Genomic DNA, 19,350 nt, shown 5'->3' on the forward strand with positions numbered 1-19,350 from the left:
TTTATGTTATTCTTACAGAAACCATCTACATCAGTGGTTTCCAGAATTCTGATCTACATTATGATGAATTCCCCAGTCAAGAGAAGGTAAACACTACTACTATTGCTACTCGTCTTCTATATTATATATGTGTGTGCGTGTGTGTGTCTTTGTGTATGTGTTTGTCTGCACCACCATTTGACACCCCGTGTTGGTGTGTTTATGCCCCCATAACTTAGCAGTTCAGCAAGTGAGACTAACAGAATAAGTACTAGGCTTTACAAAAAATAAGTACTGAGTTTGGTAAGTTTGACTAAAATTCTTCAAGACAGTGCCCCAGCATGGCCATAGTCTTAATGACCGAAACAAGTAAAAGATAAAAGATACACTTGCACACAAATGGCTGTGTGTGTGATAAAAAAGACCAAACAAACTTAAAATGATGAGAATAGGAGTGGCTGTGTGGTAAGTAGCTTGCTTACCAACCACATGGTTCTGGGTTCAGTCCCACCGCGTGGCACCTTGGGCAAGTGTCTTCCACTATAGCCTCGGGCCGACCAAAGCCTTGTGAGTGGATTTGGTAGACGGAAACTGACAGAAGCCCGTCGTATATATGTATATCTATCTATGTATGTATGTGTGTGTATATGTTTTGTGTGTCTGTGTTTGTCCCACCAACATCGCTTGACAACCGATGGTGGTGTGTTTACGTACCCGTAACGTAGCGGTTCGGCAAAAGTGACCGATAGAATAAGTACTAGGCTTACAAAGAATAAGTCCTAGGGTTGATTTGCTCGACTAAAGGCGGTGCTCCAGCATGGCCGCAATCAAATGACTGAAACAAGTAAAAGAGTACATAGGCACAGGTGTGGCTGTGTGGTAAGAAGCTTGCATGGTTCTGGGTTCAGTCCTAATGCAAGAGTCTTCTACTAAAGCCTCAGGTTGACAGAAGCCTTGTGATTGGATTTGGTAGATGGAAACTGAAAGAAGCCTGTCATAGATATATATATATAATATTATGTGTGTGTGTGTCTTTGTGTATTCCCTTACCACTGCTTAAGACTTGGTGTTGGTGTGTTTATATCTCCATAACTTAGCTGTTTGGCAAAAGAGATCTGATAGAATAACCACCAGGTTTAAAAACAAGAATAAGTACCTTGGTCAACTCATTTGGCCAAAAATCCCGCAACTTGGTGGATACCTACCCAATAGACATTTTTCCACTCCATACCCCCATATGGATGTGGACAGCTGCATAAAGAAGTGCCAATCTCTAATTGTGAAGGGAACCTGTGGAAAGAGTAGACCCAGGTAGATGTAGGATGAAGTGGTGAGAAAGGATCTTTTGACACTGGGCCTCACTGAGGTCATCCATACATACAGTCATGTCTTTTGTGGCCATGCTTCTGCTCTCTCTTTCTCTCTCTCTCTCTCTCTCTCCCTCTCTCTCTCTCTAACTCTCAGCTGAGAGGTCTTTGCTTTGCAGGTGCCAGTGGCTCAATGCGAGTGCGTATCACTGTGTGAGTATTAGCATGCGTGTGTATATTGCTGTAGTGGAGGCGCAATGGCCCAGTGGTTAGGGCAGCGGACTTGCGGTCATAGGATCAGGGTTTCAATTCCCAGAACGGGCGCTGTGAGTGTTTATTGAGCGAAAATACCTAAAGCTCCACGAGGCTCCGGCAGGGGATGGTGGCGAACCCTGCTGTACTCTCACTCTTACTTCCTGTTTCTGTTGTGCCTGTAATTCAAAGGGTCAGCCTTGTCACACTGTGTCACACTGAATATCCCCGAGAACTACGTTAAGGGCACACGTGTCTGTGGAGTGCTCAGCCACTTGCACGTTAATTTCACGAGTAGGTTGTTCCGTTGATCGGATCAACTGGAACCCTCAACGTTGTAAGCGGCGGAGTGTATATTGCTGTGTTAATATAAGGGTCAGTGTATGAATGTGTGTGGATTTCAGCATGCATATGTAACAATGTATGTGTCTATTATGTGTCTGGAATTAACATGAAAATTTACTGGGTGATTTAGATTGCTTTATTTCTAGCATTTGGATTACTCTGTCAAACTTAATGCTTTTTTTACATTGTTTTGAATTAATTTTGCATTATCTCATAGCTTTGAAGTTTTGATGATGTAATTGTATATCATTGGAATGACATTGTTGGTTAGGTGAGAGATGCCAGATCTGGCTGGTGTGAACATGAAATGTAGAATATTTGAGCTGGATATGGTTGGTTTAACCCTTTAGCATTCGGATTGCTCTATCGAATCTAACACATTGTTTTGAATTAATCATGCATTATTTCGTAACTTCAAGATTTCAGTGATGTGATTGCTTGTTTCTCGGATGACATTGTAAGATAGGTGTGAGAGTCTGGATCTGACTGGTTTGAATATAAAACAGGTTGAATATTTTGACTGAGTATGACTGGTTTAAATGTTAAAGAGTTAGGAATAATAGAACCAGTGGTGTTCACAGTCAAGCTGATATCAAATGGATTGATTAAATCCATGGCGAATATTTGCTAACAGGATTTTTTTAAGAATGTTTCTGTTCTTTTGTAGTAATGAATGTAAATTTTGTCTAATTGAGACCACATGGTTTTTGTTGTACATTTCCAACATGAACCTTAAAAATGAATACTTTCTATAGTTAGGAGTCCCTGTGAAAGCCAATGAAGGAAAGAAAATAGGCTGTCTTGTACGTGAATTATTGCAACAGGTATCAGCATGTGAAGTAATGAACTCTAAGCAAACTACATACAAAAGCAATGCAGCTGCTTCCTCTGATGCTAGCTCTGACCCTGGGCCTCCTGTGCTCTACTGCTACTTATCATCAGATGTTGTTCCAGTATTAAACAAAGGTAAAGAACACAGTTACACTCACTCAGAAATTATGATGCTGCCTTGTTTTGGAACCATAGATATTGATCTTCTTATATGACAGGGTATGCTTGTTTGTAACTATCAAATGATGCCCAGACATAGAGATACAAGAACTCACCAACTCATACACACATATGCGTGTGCATGCACGCACACACACACACACACACACAAGGTCAGTTTTAAGCCAATTAAACAGATTTATTCAAATTGGGCTCCACGCCAAGAGAGGGTCTCGTTCACATGCTTGAGTGGAGGAACTGTGATGAATTTCTAGTATATTATTGTGGCTAAAGGTGGAGACTCAAGCCATCAACAATTCCCTAATTGGGTCCTACATTTCCTAGTGCCAGCCCTGCAAACACATATATGATGGGCTTCTTACAGTTTCCTGCCTATTAAATCCACTCACAAAGCTTTTGGTTGGCCTGAGGCTGTAGTAGAAGGTACTTGCCTTAGGCCTGATCCCTAGGATCAACCCCAGGACTTACTTTTTAAGTCTAGCACTTATTCTATCAGTCTCTTTTGCTGAACTGCTATGTTACTGGGGTTTTAACAAACCAGCACTGGTTGTCATGTGATGGAGCAGACAACCACAAGCACAAAGAAACACACATATATACACATATATGACAGGCTTCCACACAGTTTCCATCTACTAAATTCACTCTTCAGCCTTGGGCTATAGTAGAAGACTCTTGTCCAAGGTGTTGCACCCCTAACTACATGGTTGCAAAGTGAGTGTCTTAACCTGCTAAGATATAACCATCCAAAGGGTTTGACCCTATCAAAATGACTGAAATTTAATCTGAACCTTTCATTTTATTTTCAGGGGAATGTTCTACAAATGGAATCAGACAAAATAAGAACACAAACAGGAATACAGAGAAGTCATTAGCATCAACAAAACCTCCATGTGGCAGGACCACCCAGACTGACAAACAAGATCTGAATTATAATAAAAACATCCAAAGAAATGGGGGCCTGTCTTGGTGGATTAATGGTCAGGACTTTCACCACAACAATTCCAGTAAAACAGAAAGGATTTATCGCAATGTCCTTCCTCCACCAACGGCTGTCAGCAAATCTAAACCAGCTTGTTTTAATAATAATAATAAGCAGGATAACTGCTGGTTTGACCTGAATCAAGTGCTGAAGGCAACTAGGAAGGGAAAGGCATCACCATTCCCCACTAAAAAGGTTATTATTTGATTTATATTAAATACATTGACCTTTCACCCTTCTCATCTCTCAGATTTCTTACATCCTACTGAATTATGAGCTCTTTTTTTTTTGTGTACTGCTTTCATGGATTCCAATGTTACCATCCAATTCCATCTATAAAGTAATCTGCTTGTTCATTCATCCGTTATATTTTGTCTCAGACTATACATTCACGAATGTACTGCAATAGAACAACAAATATTGAGGTATCATCATCACTATCATTAATATAGTTAGATAAAGAATTTATCATTATCACATTCATCATCATCATCATCTAACATCTTTTTTCTATGCTGGCATGGGTTGGACAGTTTGACGGGAGCAGACCAGCTGAAGAACTGCCTGGGCTCCATGTCTGTTTTGGCATGGTTTCTATGGCTGGATACCCTTCCTAATGCCAACCACTTTACAGAGTGTACTGGGTGCTTTTACACAGCACTGCCATGGGTGCGTTTACATAACACTAGTACATGTGCTTTTCATGTAAGCATCAGCACCCATGAACCTGCAAGATTAAGAATGTTCAGCTGGAGCGGGATGCAGGGGATAAGTCGGTATGTAAGAACAGCTTTTACTGAGCTTGATGTGTCTTTTCAAGCACAGCAAACCACCAGGAGTCTCAGTCCTCTGTCATTTCCTCTATTAGTCCCAATGTGTGAAGACCCTTTCTTATTTCTAAAAATCAATTTATATGTTTAAAGATAAAGAAAGTTCTTTGTTTGCAGACAAGTAACAACTGTGGAGCTAAGTATGTCTGTAGTTATTGCTTGCTTGTGAAATTATCCTCTCCTTCCAAAAGGGTTTTGTGCCTACTTCAAAACACAATATTAACCCTTTAGTGTTCAGATTATTCTGCCATAATTAATGCTTTTTTATCCACATTGTTTTGAACTAATCATGCATTATCTTGTAGCTATGAGATTTTGATGAGGTAGCTGTTAATTTTTAAAATGTTATTGTAGGGTTGGTGTGAAAGACTAGATCTGGTCAGTTTGAACATAGAATAGGCAGAATACTTTTGGCTGGATATGGCCAGTTTAAATGCTAAAGGGTTAAGGCTAAGATTTATTCTTCTTTTACTTGTTTCAGTCATTAGACTGCAGCGATGCTGGGGCACTGCTTTGAAGAATTTTAGTTGAATGAATCAATCCCAGTACTTTTATTTATTTTTTAAAGCCTGGTACTTATTCTATCGGACTCTTTTGCTGAATCGCTAAGTTATAGGGATGTAAGCACACTAATATCGGTTGTCAAACGGAGTGGGGACGAATACAGACACAAACACATACACACAAGCATATTTATATATATGTCAGGCTTCTTTCAGTTTCCTTCTCCCAAATCCACTCACAAAGCTTTGGTTGGCCTGAGGCTATAGTACAAGACACCTGCTCAAGCTGCCACATAGTGGGAATGATCCCAGAACCATATGATTGGGAAGTAAACTTCTTACCACACAGCCACTCCTGTGCCTATAAAATGAAAATTAATATTTTAAAGTTTTAAAATTGATATTTTAAAATGATTTCTTGATTTTACATAAAAGAGTTTCTTTTGTTGTTTCAGAATGTACCAGCACCCCAACAACCAAAAAAGAAACCATTTTTATTATAAAGTATGACTTTCAAAAAGATGAAAAAGAGGTGAAACTGTGTGAGCATTTGGCATTCTTTGTGAAGGACTGGCTATAGAAAATTTATTTTTTATTTTTTAATAAAATTTCGGACAAAAACTGTAAGAGGTGAATGAAATGGTAAATGATGTACAGTTCTGAAGATAATAATTTGATAATAAAAATAATAAAAAAGAATGCCTTACAACCATCATCATCATTATCATTGTTTCATCATTCACTTTTCCCATGCTTGCATGGGTCCAGTGGAAATCCTTGAGGTGAATTTTCTACAGCTGGAATCCCTTTTGGCTAGACATGTTTTCATGAAAGACTAGTAATGCGCAGCAATGCCTGTATGATGGTGATTCTCAATTACAGCCATTACATGATGACAAGACAAGAGGACACACACACACACACGATGGATTTCTTTCAGTTTCCATCTCCCAAATAATTAGCTTATTCATTTTTACCTTAGATCTTTAAATCGAACATTATTTTTGCACCAACTTGATATATAAGACTGCATTTTCCATCTAAAGCCAAAATAAGAGTTTCTCTCATAGTATAGTTTTGTTCTAACAGAATATCCAAATATTACCTCTCAGGTAAGTTAGTATTAAAAGGGCTAGGAAACAAAATAGTGAAAGGAGTGGAAAAGCAAACAACCACATTGATGTCAATATTATTATTAAGGTGGGGGAGCTGGCAGAATCATTAGCATGCCGGGTGAAATGCTTAGTGGTATTTCGTCTGTTGCTACATTCTGACTTTAAATTCTGCCAAGCGCAACTTTGCGTTTTGTCCTTTCTGGGTTGATAAATTAAGTACTAGTGAAATACTGGGGTTGATGTAATCAACTATCCCCTCCCCCAAATTTCAGGCCTTGTGCTTTCAGTGGAAAGAATTATTATTATTATTATTATTAAGGCGGTGAACTGGCAGAATTATTAGCATGCTAGATAAAACACTTAGCGGCATTTCATCCATCTTTACAGCCCGAGTTAAAATTCCATTGAGGTCGACTTTACCTTTCAGGGTCGATAAAATAAATACCAGTTGTATCCTGGGGTCGATGTAATTGACTATCCCTTCCCCCAAATTTCAGGCCTTGTGCCTATAGAAGAAAGGATTATTATTATTATTATTTGTTTGTTTATTTCATATTGACAACAGAAAGATATGGTATTTCAGTTGGTGTTAATCCCAATACTGGAGTGTGAAACAGTGTCCAGGCTTGCATGCCACAGTTAGGAATTCAGTAAACTGTGGAACACTTGCTTCTCTGCAGAAGTCCATTTATGAATAAATGGTCAATACTCTAGAATGGCATCAACACCGATGGGTCACTGGCAGGAACTCTTAGCTGTGGTTAAGTTGCCTTCGCAAAATTCCATTTAAATAAGTGGTTAGTACTCCATAACAGAGACCAGACTTGTGGGAGAGACAGCCATCTGAAATAAATTAATATCTAATTAAAGATGATGATATCATTATCATTGTCATTTAAAGTCTATTTTCCATACTGGCATAGATTGGACACATATATAAATTCATACACACACACACACATATACAGAGAGTAATGGGCAAATTGGTGTCATTTTATATTTATAATTTCACGCATGTGCATTGTTTGTTTTTTGATTTTGTCGACTACTTCTGTGAGAGTTCTTACTTGAAGAAATTTGAGCAGCAAGACTAATGTTTAATGTCTGTTCTAATTTTCCACATACTGAGTTCAAATTCTACAGTGGTCATTGTCTTTCTTCCATTTGGAATGAATAACAAAGTTGCAATCTATGGTGGTCAAATGGTAGAATAGTAAGTATGTCAGAGAGTGCCTTGCTGTAATTATTCTGGCTCTTAGTGTCCTAAATTCAAATCCAGCCATAGCCTATTTTGGTGGTGAACCTAATCCATTGCCAAGTTTAACACCACCACCCAGCATCTGTTGCAAACGTTCAGGCCAGCTCTTTGATTTGAGGATACCATATGTTTCTCCCACTTTTTTACCAGTCTTAGAGGCTCTGTAATGTGTCATTGGCACTAACTCCATTCATCCATCCATCTTCACCTATTGCTTCAGAAAGGATCATGGGAACAGAGTCCTCAGTCATCTCTTCCATAAGATCCTATCTGAAGCAACCACACCTTCCAGCTGGATTCCCAAGTCTAACCAAATTGAGACTATGGATATTTCCAAAGATCGCATTCTTTGTCTTCCTACCAACTTGAATAATCTATCCTGTGATTCTTTTCTGCAACATTCTAATCATATATAAACAAACAAACAAGCAAACAAAAACACACACACGCAAAGCATATAAACAGAGTGGGGACTTCTGAATGCAGAGAAGTAGCAGTTCAACCCAGAGAGATTTCTTGAACTCTGAGCTATGCATCCCACAGAGTAATGTTACTCCAGAGATCTTTTGGAGAAACCTCTTTTTAGCTGCTTGTGTAAGCAATCATGCTTTTATGGTTATTATCTAACATTCTTGACCATGAATGAGGATAAGCACAAAATTTGATTTGAAGATAACAAGTTTGACTTTTTTTTACCAACTTCTCTGAGGATCAAATACTGAAGCTGGCACAGTAATGTGCATGTGTACATATATTTGTGTATACATGTGTATATGTGTGTGGATGCATTTATGCTTGGCTTATATATTTCAAGAGAAAGGAAGACCACTTACTTGGCATCAACTCCTCCCGCATTAACTTCCGCATTGTGGGCAATGAACTGAAAATAGATATTGTAAGTGTATATATATATATATATATGTGTGTATGTGTATACATATATGTATGTGTATGTATATATATATATATATATATATATTTTTTTTGGTGCGAATGGTTTATACAGTGCCGAGTTTACAGTCCTGTAAATAATAATAATGGTATTTTTATATAAGCTTAAAGCTTATATCCACGTGGGATAGGAAAGCCTTCTTTTTCTGTCAAGGGCTTATATGCCCCTTTATTAGACTACTTTCCTTAGTCATTGCACGGTGATCACCATAAGCTTTAAGCTTATATAAAAATACCATTAATATATATATCTAATATAATAAATGTGAATGTCAGTGTGTCACACATTTTCACGGAGTTAGCCTTTAGATTATAAAAATTGTTATCATACAAAAAAATTTGTCATAAAAATATCGCCAAAAACAATCACAGTAATGAAAACTTGGGAATCCAGAATTTCAAGATTGTGAGTCTGGATTCAGCCCAGAATGTTTTTAATTTACTTGCGGAGTCAGCCTGATTCCAAAATAATATGATATGTTGGGTTACGGCCTCTAGGAGTAAAGTTGAAAAAGCGTGACACATTGACATTCACATTTATTATATCATTAAGGCGGCGAGCTGGCAGAATCATTAGCATGCTAGGTGAAATGCTTAGTGGTATTTTCTCTGCCATTAGGTTTTGAGCTCGAATTCCACCGAGGTCGACTCTGCCTGTCATCCTTTTGAGGTCAATAAAATTAGTACCAGTTATGTACTGAAGTCAATGTAATAGACTTAATCCCTTCCTCCAAAATCTGAGGCCTTGTGTTTCCAGTGGGAAGGATAAGAATCAATAAAACTAGTTTCTAAACACTGAATGGCTGGGTGGGTAGGTTCATCAGAGTAAAATAGGAATGAAAGAACCACTAGTTTAATTTATTACAGTGAACAGTAATGATAGAGATCATTACAGGAAACACAGCAGAATTTCTTTAATTGAGGGAAGATATTCATGTGTGTGTGTGTGTGTGTGTGTGTGATCGAAGAACAAGTGGAGACTAGAATCAGTAACAAAAATCTATACCGTGTGTTGTAAAGAGTATTATCAACCATTGTCTCAGCAAAGCAACCAATGGGACTCTGCCATGTAATAACCATTTTTATCCAATCAGCATGGAGAAAGTTCTGGAAGCCAAGTGGAGCACAGAGAAAGTCTATGAAAAGAGATATTTTATATATATTTATATACACAGATAGCAGATATTGGTAAAACAGTCTATGCTGCTGTTCGTGAAGTAAACATTATTTTTCACTTTAATGCTTTCATTTGTTTTTATTTGACAGTCATATATTGACAAATGTTTCTCATCATGAATAAAAGATAATTCACTTAAATTTGTCATTTACCACTTTGGATATGAGGAAATTTGGGCCAAGATATATCACTGAATTATAATATTAATATTGTGGACAAAATCATTATTGAAACATATGAAATTCATTTTGACAATCATTGCCTACTACAAACAGTAATAATACACATATAATACAAACATACATATTCACAAGTATGAGAGCTTTTATGTGGTTACACAACCTGCTAGAGATAGTAGCTAAGTTTCCGTGTAATCAGCTAGAAAGACACATCATAAAGACAAAATCTGAACTTTGTACATCTTTCATCTTTCCTTTTCTCTTTTACTTGTTTCAGTCATTAGACAACAGTCACCACCTTGAAGAATTTTTACTCGAATGATTCAACCCCAGTTGTTTTTTTTTAAGCTTGAAACTTACTCTATCAGTCTCGTTTTATCAAACTGCCAAGTTACAAGGATGTAAACAAACCAACAGTTGTCAAGTGGAGGTGGAGGACAAATACAGACACACACACACATATATATAACAGGCTTCTTTCAGTTTCTGTCTACCAAATCCACTCACAAGGCTATAGCAGAATATACTTACCCAAGCCTGAGGCTATAGTAGAATACATTTGCTCAAGTGAACCGGAATCACGTGGTTGCGAAGTAAGCTTCTTACCACACAGTTATGCTTGTGCTTATACTGACTTTGCAGAATTTCAAATAAAATATTTCCTAAATAAATGTTTTTAAGAAAACAATATTGAATGACTATTTGTTAAGCCTTCACTGAAAAAGATAAACCTAAATGTCAATAATTTAGGTGTGGTCAAGAAACACACTTTACAAACATGTAGTTTCAGGTTCAATTCCACTACATGGCACCCTTGGGTAAAAGACTTCTACTGCAGCCTGAAGCCAGAAAATGACATGTGAATACATTTGGTTCAGGAAAATTGTGTAAAAGCCTGCAATATATGTGTATATGTGCACGTGAGTATGTGTGTGTGTCATTGTGTCTGTGTTTCTCCCCTTCATCACTTGACAACAAGTATTGACATGTTTATGTCCCCATTTGTTAGTAGTTTGTGTTATATAGACCGCATATCTTTCGTATCTTTTCCAAGAGGTCTCTGATATAACCGTGCTATGGTTGCAGAGACCTGCATTATAAGAAAGATTACCCCTTTAAAGATAGAAAATGTTTTAAGTGTGGTAAAATTGGGCATAGACAGTCAAAATGCTGGTTGAAGAAAAATGTAAAAAATGAGAAATGGAAGAAAGCCTACTCAACAAAAATAAATTATACCATAAAAAAACCCGAAATTTGTGGTGGTAAAAATAAATGGTTTTCAGACAAAAATGCAATTAGATACCAGTTCAGACATATCAATAATTAATACGACAACATGAATTAAGATAGAAAAGCCGGTATACAAAAAAACTACTAAGATAGCTCACAGTGTGTCTGGGGAATGAGTTCAATTCTTGGGCAAAATTCTGCCAGAAATAAAACTCAAAGAAATGACATGGTAAAGTAAAATAATGGTGTCTAAAAATACAATGAATCTGTTTGGTACAGATTTAATGGAAGAATTCTACTGTGGGATCTACCATTGAATACATTATATAAAAAGGTGAATGTGTCACAGTCCGTATCAGATAATGTATCAGAAAAATTGAAATTAGAATTAAAGAAGATCTACCCTGATGTGTTCTCGAAGGAACTCGGAACGTGTAAAAAAAATCAAAGTAAAGTTTGAGTTGAAAGAAAATGCACCTTCGTTTTGGAATCACCAGTACTTTATCATTTCCCCTTCTTCCTAGCCCTCCTGTCAAACTACCTTTTTCCAACCAGTCTACTAAGTAGAATGTACTCAGGAGGGTTTAGACAATTAGTTTGTCTAATACAACCACCACTTGGGACTGAGGTGGCTAATTAAGGAGACCTAGTATTATAATTTGTAGATAAATGCCCTAGCAACTACATACCATAACGGTAGTCTCCCCTTAACTGTTATTTACTGTTGTACAGTGCTTGTTTTCATGTTATAATGGTTTATAATGACACAAGCAACCACTTCCCCACACTTTTATTTATTTCTTTATTCATATCTACCCCTATAATGGTCTAAGCCTGTCCTTGGTTTTAAATTTAACTGACCAATTATAAGGACGGCTGGACTTTGGTCAATTTCATTATGGACAACAGGTGGTTGGTCTTTAGAAATATATCAGTAAGTGTGGTTTTCAGAGTATGCCATGTTGCATGAAATTTTTACTCCTGTGAAATTGTGGCCCCTATATTTTACATAAAAAATTACTTTTTTTACTATAAAAGTTTTGCACAGGAGCCAGTCCAGTGGCACTGGCAACGACCTCACTCGAATGTTTTCTTTTATATGCCACCAGCACAAGTGCCAGTAAGGAGACGCTGGTAACGATCACACTCAAATGGTGCTATTTACATGCCACTGGCACGGAAGCCAGACAGCTGCTCCACCAATGATCACGCTCGGATGGTGCTGTTAGTGCTCTACTGGCATGGTGCCAGTCATTGAATTTGGTTCAATTACGATTTCAATTTCACTTGCCCCAACAGGTCTTCGCAAACAGAGTTTAGTGTCCAATGAAGGAAAGGTTGACATGGGAGTCGTCGAATTTGGTTCAATTCCGATATGTATCTTTGCACGTCTCCACACTGATTGACAATCAGCATCACATCTGTTTATGTACCGGCAACTTAGTGGTTTGGCAAAAAAAGAACAATCAAATAAAGTACTAAACTGGGGTCAATTTCTTCTAGTAAACCCCTCAAGGTGGTGCCCTACCATGGTGACAGTCCAAAGACTGAAACAAGTAAAAGAATATTCCTAAAGCAAAGACAGTATTCTTGTGAATGGAATGACTGACTTGGAACAAAACAACAATAACAACAATATGAAGTGATCTCACTGTGTTCAGCAAAGAGGTCCTGAAAGGAGAGGTCCACGTAGCCATGTATGGCTAGTTGTTTTGCTTCGTTGTACATCTTGCCACATAGTTGTCTCTGGATGTCCACTACAGTTGGTCGCTCTTGGAATTCTTCAAAGCCTGCTCTGCCAGCACAGTCATTCTGAAACACAACAAACAACAATAATGAATCTTCCTGTCTCTGCCTTCCTCTGTCTGTCTGTCTCTCTCTCTCTCTCTCTCTCTCTCTCACTTCCTCCTTCTGTCTGACTCTAGTTGATGGTGCTGATAGTACCAACAGGACAATGCTATCTCAAACATGCACATGCATAAATACACATGCATACACACATATTTTATCTTTTATTCCTTACTTGTTTCAGTCATCAGACTGTGGTCATACTGGGGCACAGCCTTGAAGAATCTTTAGTTGATTGGAAGTGTTATCATGTACATTGTTTTGTCTTGTTATAAAAGATGGGCTACAGAAAATATTCTGCTCAGTACCACAGATTTGCTTGTCAGTTGCTTGACCTTAACCAGTCGAGCATGTCCCTTGGTGGCTGACGATATGTGCATCTCTGATCATGAGCAGAAGTAGTGGGGGATCATCATAGCCATGTGTCAAGAGGAATTCTTTGGGGTTTGGATAATTCACCTTTGGAAACATGGGTGTTTCATTCAACACCCTTAACCCTTTTTCAGGGACCTTTTGAGTGGGATGGGTTACTCAATCTGAAGAAAATTCTAACTGGGCCCCACCTGCAAGGTCATGTGCTGTTTATCTTGATATGAGATCACCATGTCACACACGTATGGTTGTGATGCATGTGCCTGGTGTAGCCTTATCAGACGGGTAGTCAAGATGGGTATACTGGGCTTTGTATATTTTACTCCAGTGTCACTTTGATGGCATGCGCTGCTCTCTCACTCAATAATAATAATAATGGCTTTAAATTTTGGCACAAAGCCAGCAGTTTGGGGGAATGGGGTAAGTCGATTTCATCGACCCCAGTGCTCAAGTGATACTTATTTCATCGACCCTGAAAGGATGAAAGGCAAAATTGACCTCAGTGGAATTTGAACTCAGAACATAAAGACAAAATGCTACAAAGCATTTTGTGCAGCATGCTGACAACTCTGGCAGCTTGCCAATAAAAACAGTGAAATAACTGATCCCCTTCCCTCAGAAACTGCTGGTTATTTTACCTAAATGAGAAAAAAACAGTAAGAAATAGAAAAGACAATGTACCATTTGAATACATATGAAATATAGGAGTTGGTGTGAAAGGTAATATCCGGTGGTGTTTGGTTTGGTCATAAAGTCCAGACATTCTTTTGTGACATTGCACTTTGGTAGTTGGTCCCTGGAATGGACAATAGAATGCCATTGTGGAATGGTTGGAATCAAAGGGTGTTGTGAACATTGTGAACGCACTGACATTAATAACACCAACAATAATATCAATGATAATGTAAATGATGATGATTATTATGATGCAGACGATGATGATGACTGGCAGCTCAATGACAATGGTGATGGTAACGATGATAGGAATGATGATGATGATGATGATGATGACAATGGAGGTGGTGGTGGGTAAGGAGGACAAATGAAGGGGACAAGATGATGATGACAGTGGCAGCTCAATGACAATGACAACAGTGGTAATGGTGGTGATGATAGGCATGATGATGATGAGGGGGAAGAGGAGGAGAAAAAAGGATGAAGATGGTAATGATGATGATGGCGAAGATGATGAGAATAGTAAATAAATGTGGTTTTGTCAGTGATGATAATAAAAAACCCAATATACAAAACTCACTTATCTTCCTGTACGTAGCTACCTAAAACACGGGCCAAACAAGTATCACCAAATTCTTCATTGTAATCGTGCAGCTTTTCAAAAACTATTGGTTTGTGGTTGTCAACCAGCCAACGTGGTACCCAGGGTACTTTCATTGGTTCTGTGACCAGCTGCCTGAAACGTTGGCTGTAGAATGTCCTGTTCTTCTGGTTTTTGTTGTTAATCAACTTGATAACCACTTCCATCCTTGATATGACCTGTTGGATCTTCTCTTTCAGTTTCTCATCTGCATGAATCTCGGATAATAATTTATCGATACTGAGCAATTGACCTGCACAATGAATAAATAAATAGATAAATAACAAATTATAAATGAAAATAAATATGAAGGTGTAGCTGAGTGTTAAGAAATTTGCTCCCCAACCACATGGTTCTGGGTTCAGTCCCACAGTATGGCATCTTGAGCAAGTGTCTTCTACTAAAGCCTTGGGCCAACCAAAGCCTTGTGAGTGGATTTGGTAGACGGAAACTGAAAGAAGCCCGTTGTATATATGTATATATATATATTATGTATGTGTGTGTATATGTTTGTGTGTCTGTGTTTGTCTCCCCAACATCGCTTGACAACCGATGGTGGTGTGTTTACGTCCCCGTAACTTAGCAGTTCGGCAAAAGAGACCGATAGAATAAGTACTAAGCATCCAAAGAATAAGTCGATTTGCTTGACTAAAGGCGGTGCTCCAGCATGGCCACAGTCAAATGACTGAAACAAGTAAAAGAGTAAAAGAGTATAGAGGATCATCTCTCGAGAATCATCATAAAATATTCAGTGAAAGGCAACCAGAAGTCCATTGCATGTTTCCAAATGTTGAGTGATTGCTCAGGCTACTTTTAGTGTTTCCAACCAGTTCTTGTGAAGCTGAAAGATCTTTTAGCACTCTGTGGTGACTCAAAACTTGGCTGCATTCATCCACAATTTAGCAAAGGTTGAATCATATTCTAATATGCCACGTTCATAGAGATGTTTTGGAAAAGACTAGTTGTGAAGAAGTTACTAAATTATTTACTGACAGCAATGATGCAAGATATAATACATTTGGAAAGTTCTAAAAGGCAATAAGTTTATTTTATATTTCTTTATTCAAACATCTATATTTCATTTTTTTACTTAATAAATTCTTTTTAAGCTTATTTTTTTTATATATCTGAACTTCATTTTAATATATAAACCTTAAATAATAATATATATAGTGGACTTCCATACATTTTCTGTCTATCAAATTCACTCTCAAGCCAGACATCACAGGACAATATCAGAAGACACTTACCAAAAATGCTGTGCAGTGTGACTAAACCCAAACCCTTATGGCTGCAAAGCAAGCTTCTTAACTACATAGCTATGCCTGTGCTTATGTGAAAGTTTGTTTACTATGTTATATGGTCATTGTTTTGTACTGAAGGTCAAGGATGTTTTTAACTATGAATATATTCAGCATGATTACTGAGCAACTAAAATAGTTTACACTCACCTTGTCCTACTTGAATTCCAAATAAACCATCTATGTTGATATTGTTTTGGTAGTTGTCAAAGAAAACTGATGCTTTCTCTATAGAATGTACCAGTTCAGAAATTAAGTGATCTTCTGCTGTTTTTGTTTGGCACCCAGACATACACAGCAACAGCAGCAGCAATACTGTAAGTGCCAACTGGAATGGTTGCGGTGGTGATGGTGGAGCTGGTGGGAGCATGAAAGATGACCTCTGCCAACCAAATGGAAGACTGCAGATGACAGATAGAACTGTCATAATCTGTGACTGTGTGAGAGAGAAGCAAAAAAGAAAACAGGCAAGAATACAGAAAACAGGCAAGAATGGTGGGTAGGGATATGATGGTGGTGATGGTAGTGGTAGCAAATTAGTGGTAACATCATGGTAGACTTGGGCTCCAGTCCATACTGGCCCTATCGCAAACCAAATGAAAGGCTACCCTACATCAACACAGCCTTCTGCTACCCACTGATCTTGTTCAGGAACCTAGAGAAGAATGTTAACAAGTGGATCTCCAACCTGTCTTCAAATCAAGAAATTTTCGATATCATGACTCCCTAATATAACAAGGCCCTGGCATCCAGTGGGTTTAAGGGCCGCATCTCCTATATACCAGGCCCTAGCACTTACAAAAGAAGTGCCACTGGAAGGTCATTTCGTTTGCCCCACCCTTCTCCCTCAACGTTAAAACTTGTGTGGGAAGGATATTTCTTAGGATAGTAGACAAGCACTTCAGGCAGACACACAGGTTTCCTTTACTTACATGCCCAACATTAAAAAAAAAACATAAGTGAACACTCCTGAAACATGAGCAGAGGCCAGTTTCTTTTGCAGGGAGTAATATTTTCAATATCATTTTCATCATTTTCATTATCAAAATCTTTGTCTGACGAAGATTCATAAATGTCAATATAATTCGTCCGAAGACAAATCACTGTTGTTTTCATTTATATTTTGTACATCATCAAGAGTAAAACCTTCAAAGCTGGAATCACTACTTGTTGATGCCATATCGTTAAAAACTAAGATATACATTTCTCTTCAAGTGTTGAAAAAAACCAAGAAGTCTCAAAAATTTCACCATATTTTTACTTGAACAACCAGCTGGCTGAAGATCTGCCTGGGGTTAAACTAGTAGTAACATGGAACAGCCACTTTGATGTGGTTAAATTAACTTTACTGGTGTATATATATATGTGTGTGTGTATATATAATATTTAGTATAATTTGGCAAAAAAACTTGCAATGTGCATTTGACATACAGAATATACTCAAAGGCAGGATACACATGGGGAACTCTTCTATGCATAAGATTAATACAATAATGATATAACACAAAGATGAAGGATATATTTGTGCAGGTATATATGAATTTTATGTTAAAAAAGTTTATAGACTACATTTACATATATGATACACACACACCATTTCTTTTACTTAAACATGTAATTATACATCAAAATACCCGAACATATCTAAAGGCCACATTCCAGAATCACCATCATACCTGTATACACACACACACACACACACACACACACACACATTCATATATGTACATAAAGCAAGAGCAAATACTTATAACAACTCACATGGTAAAAATATGTCCTCACTTATTGACTGTATACAGAGAATGGTGAAACAGCAGATGGTCTGTCTCATGCAATCCCACAGATTAGCTGGGGCGATGGTGGTGATGTCTGTATCCGGTTTGAATAATGATTGATAAAGCAGTGTGAGGCAAAGGAGGAAGCCTTGACTAAATATAGGTAGGGGTTCTACTGATAATTACAGGGACAAATCAAAATTTATAATGGGTGTTTATGTTTATGCATACATCTTTCTTTTCGCCCTTTTAAAGCCTAGCCAGGCATATGGGCCCGGTTTCCTGGTTTCTCTCTCTCTCTCTCTCTTGGTTTTTCTCTGTCAATCACTCACACATTCACTCACTACAAAAATTAAATAAAAAATTTCAGTTATTTCTCTCTCTCTCTCTCTTTCTTTCTCTCTCTCTCTCTTTCTTCTCTCTCTCTCTCTCTTTCTTTCTTTCTCTCTCTCTTTCTTTCTTTCTCTCTCTCTCTCTCTCTTTCTTTCTCTCTCTCTCTCTTTCTTTCTCTCTCTCTCTCTCTCTCTCTCTCTCTCTCTCTGATATACACACACACCATCAACATTACTCTCTCTGTCTCGCACACCCCATCAAACATACACACACACACACACACGCAGACATACGCACGCACATCAATTCTTCCATCTCACGCCAACTTCAATAGAAGTTCAGTCATAAAACTGTCCATGTCTCTTTTCATTTGACGCACACTTCAAAAGATCCCCTTTCCCCAAAACACATATTAAAAAAATATTTTCACTTGTCCGGCCATTGATCGAGAGATAAAACACAAATCACCTCCTGCTGACTGCAAAACTCCCGCCAAATTAGCCGCAAAAAACACACACACATACACACACGTCCATTTCATGTCTTTCAGTTTCTCTATGATTATACACAATAGCTCTCACATACATTTTCGTCTTCAACAGGTATGTATCTATTCTATAATATAAATTGATTTTCTATAAGCGTATAACAATTACTTATTCCATACTCCTTCACTTAGCTTTTATCTTCACTTTTCTTAAATTGGATACGTCTGCTATTAATTCTTACACACAATTTCCCCGTTAATTCTTACAGCTTCATTTTCTGTTAAAGCAATTCTTAACGTCAACTTCTTAATGCCTCTTTTATTTTTTCCTAGCCCCCATACTTACCGAGAACATCGATTAATTAGTGGAGAAAAGAAGTATATTTTGTTGAGAATTAATCAATTTATTTGACAGGGGAAGGGAAAGTTCTGAGGAGGGGAGGGAATTACTTTCTTGAAAGTTCCAAGCAGGGGGTAAGAATCAGTTCCTAGAAAGTAATTCCTCCCTCTCATAGGAACTTTCCAGAAAGTAATTCCCTTCCTCGGAACTTTCCATGAAGTAATCCCCCCTCCTCGGAACTTACTAGAAAGTAATTCCTCCCCCTCCTCAGAACTTTCCCTTCCCCTGTCAAATAAATGGATTAATTCTCAACAAAAACCACTTCTTTTCTCGACTAAATATTTTCAGCTTTATACCAGCATTTTAGGAGGAAAAGAAACAAAAATCTTTCGCGCCCAAACTAATTTTTGTGTGAGAGGGGAAAAATAAAATAAAAGTTGTCTTTCTACAAAGAAGAGAT

General features: G+C 37.7%; 2 protein-coding genes across 8 annotated transcripts in view; one reads left to right on the plus strand and one right to left on the minus strand.

Moving 5' to 3' along the window:
* LOC106883040 (uncharacterized) overlaps nt 1-5,927 on the plus strand; it is a 36,715-nt gene extending 30,788 nt beyond the window's left edge. For 6 of the 7 annotated variants that reach the window (XM_014933904.3, XM_014933905.3, XM_089342800.1 and 3 more), the window contains 4 exons: nt 19-86; nt 2,639-2,849; nt 3,704-4,071; nt 5,665-5,927. In XM_014933904.3, coding sequence (XP_014789390.2) covers nt 19-86; nt 2,639-2,849; nt 3,704-4,071; nt 5,665-5,712 — 695 coding nt within the window. In that variant the 3' untranslated portion in view covers nt 5,713-5,927. The remainder of the gene's footprint in view (nt 1-18; nt 87-2,638; nt 2,850-3,703; nt 4,072-5,664) is intronic. The other variant, XR_016238538.1, reaches the window with a different exon arrangement.
* A 918-nt stretch (nt 5,928-6,845) lies between these two features.
* Nucleotides 6,846-17,981, minus strand: LOC106883033 (UPF0764 protein C16orf89 homolog). The gene is made up of 8 exons (XM_014933892.3): nt 17,717-17,981; nt 16,106-16,391; nt 14,595-14,907; nt 14,021-14,135; nt 12,772-12,931; nt 9,540-9,669; nt 8,416-8,462; nt 6,846-7,167 (listed from the first exon to the last, which is right to left on the minus strand). Exons 2-8 carry the CDS (start codon nt 16,380-16,382, stop codon nt 7,076-7,078), a joined length of 1,134 nt encoding a protein of 377 aa, XP_014789378.1. The 5' UTR covers nt 16,383-16,391; nt 17,717-17,981; the 3' UTR covers nt 6,846-7,075.
* Between the last annotated feature and the right edge of the window lie 1,369 nt (nt 17,982-19,350).

Source organism: Octopus bimaculoides, chromosome 26 (genome assembly GCF_046866305.1).
Source record: "Octopus bimaculoides isolate indiv1 chromosome 26, ASM4686630v1, whole genome shotgun sequence".
NCBI classification, from domain to species: Eukaryota; Metazoa; Mollusca; class Cephalopoda; order Octopoda; family Octopodidae; genus Octopus; species Octopus bimaculoides.

What these genes read in the sequence shown, in the direction of transcription:
- LOC106883033 (XM_014933892.3), bottom strand. Translation starts at nt 16,382, where the DNA reads ATGACAGTTCTATCTGTCATCTGCAGTCTTCCATTTGGTTGGCAGAGG. An exon ending in TGGAATTCAAGTAGGACAAG is followed by an intron (nt 14,908 to 16,105) that starts GTGAGTGTAAAC and finishes TTCATTGTGCAG; the next exon opens with GTCAATTGCTCAGTATCGAT. An exon ending in GCGGGAGGAGTTGATGCCAA is followed by an intron (nt 7,168 to 8,415) that starts GTAAGTGGTCTT and finishes AATTTATTTCAG; the next exon opens with ATGGCTGTCTCTCCCACAAG.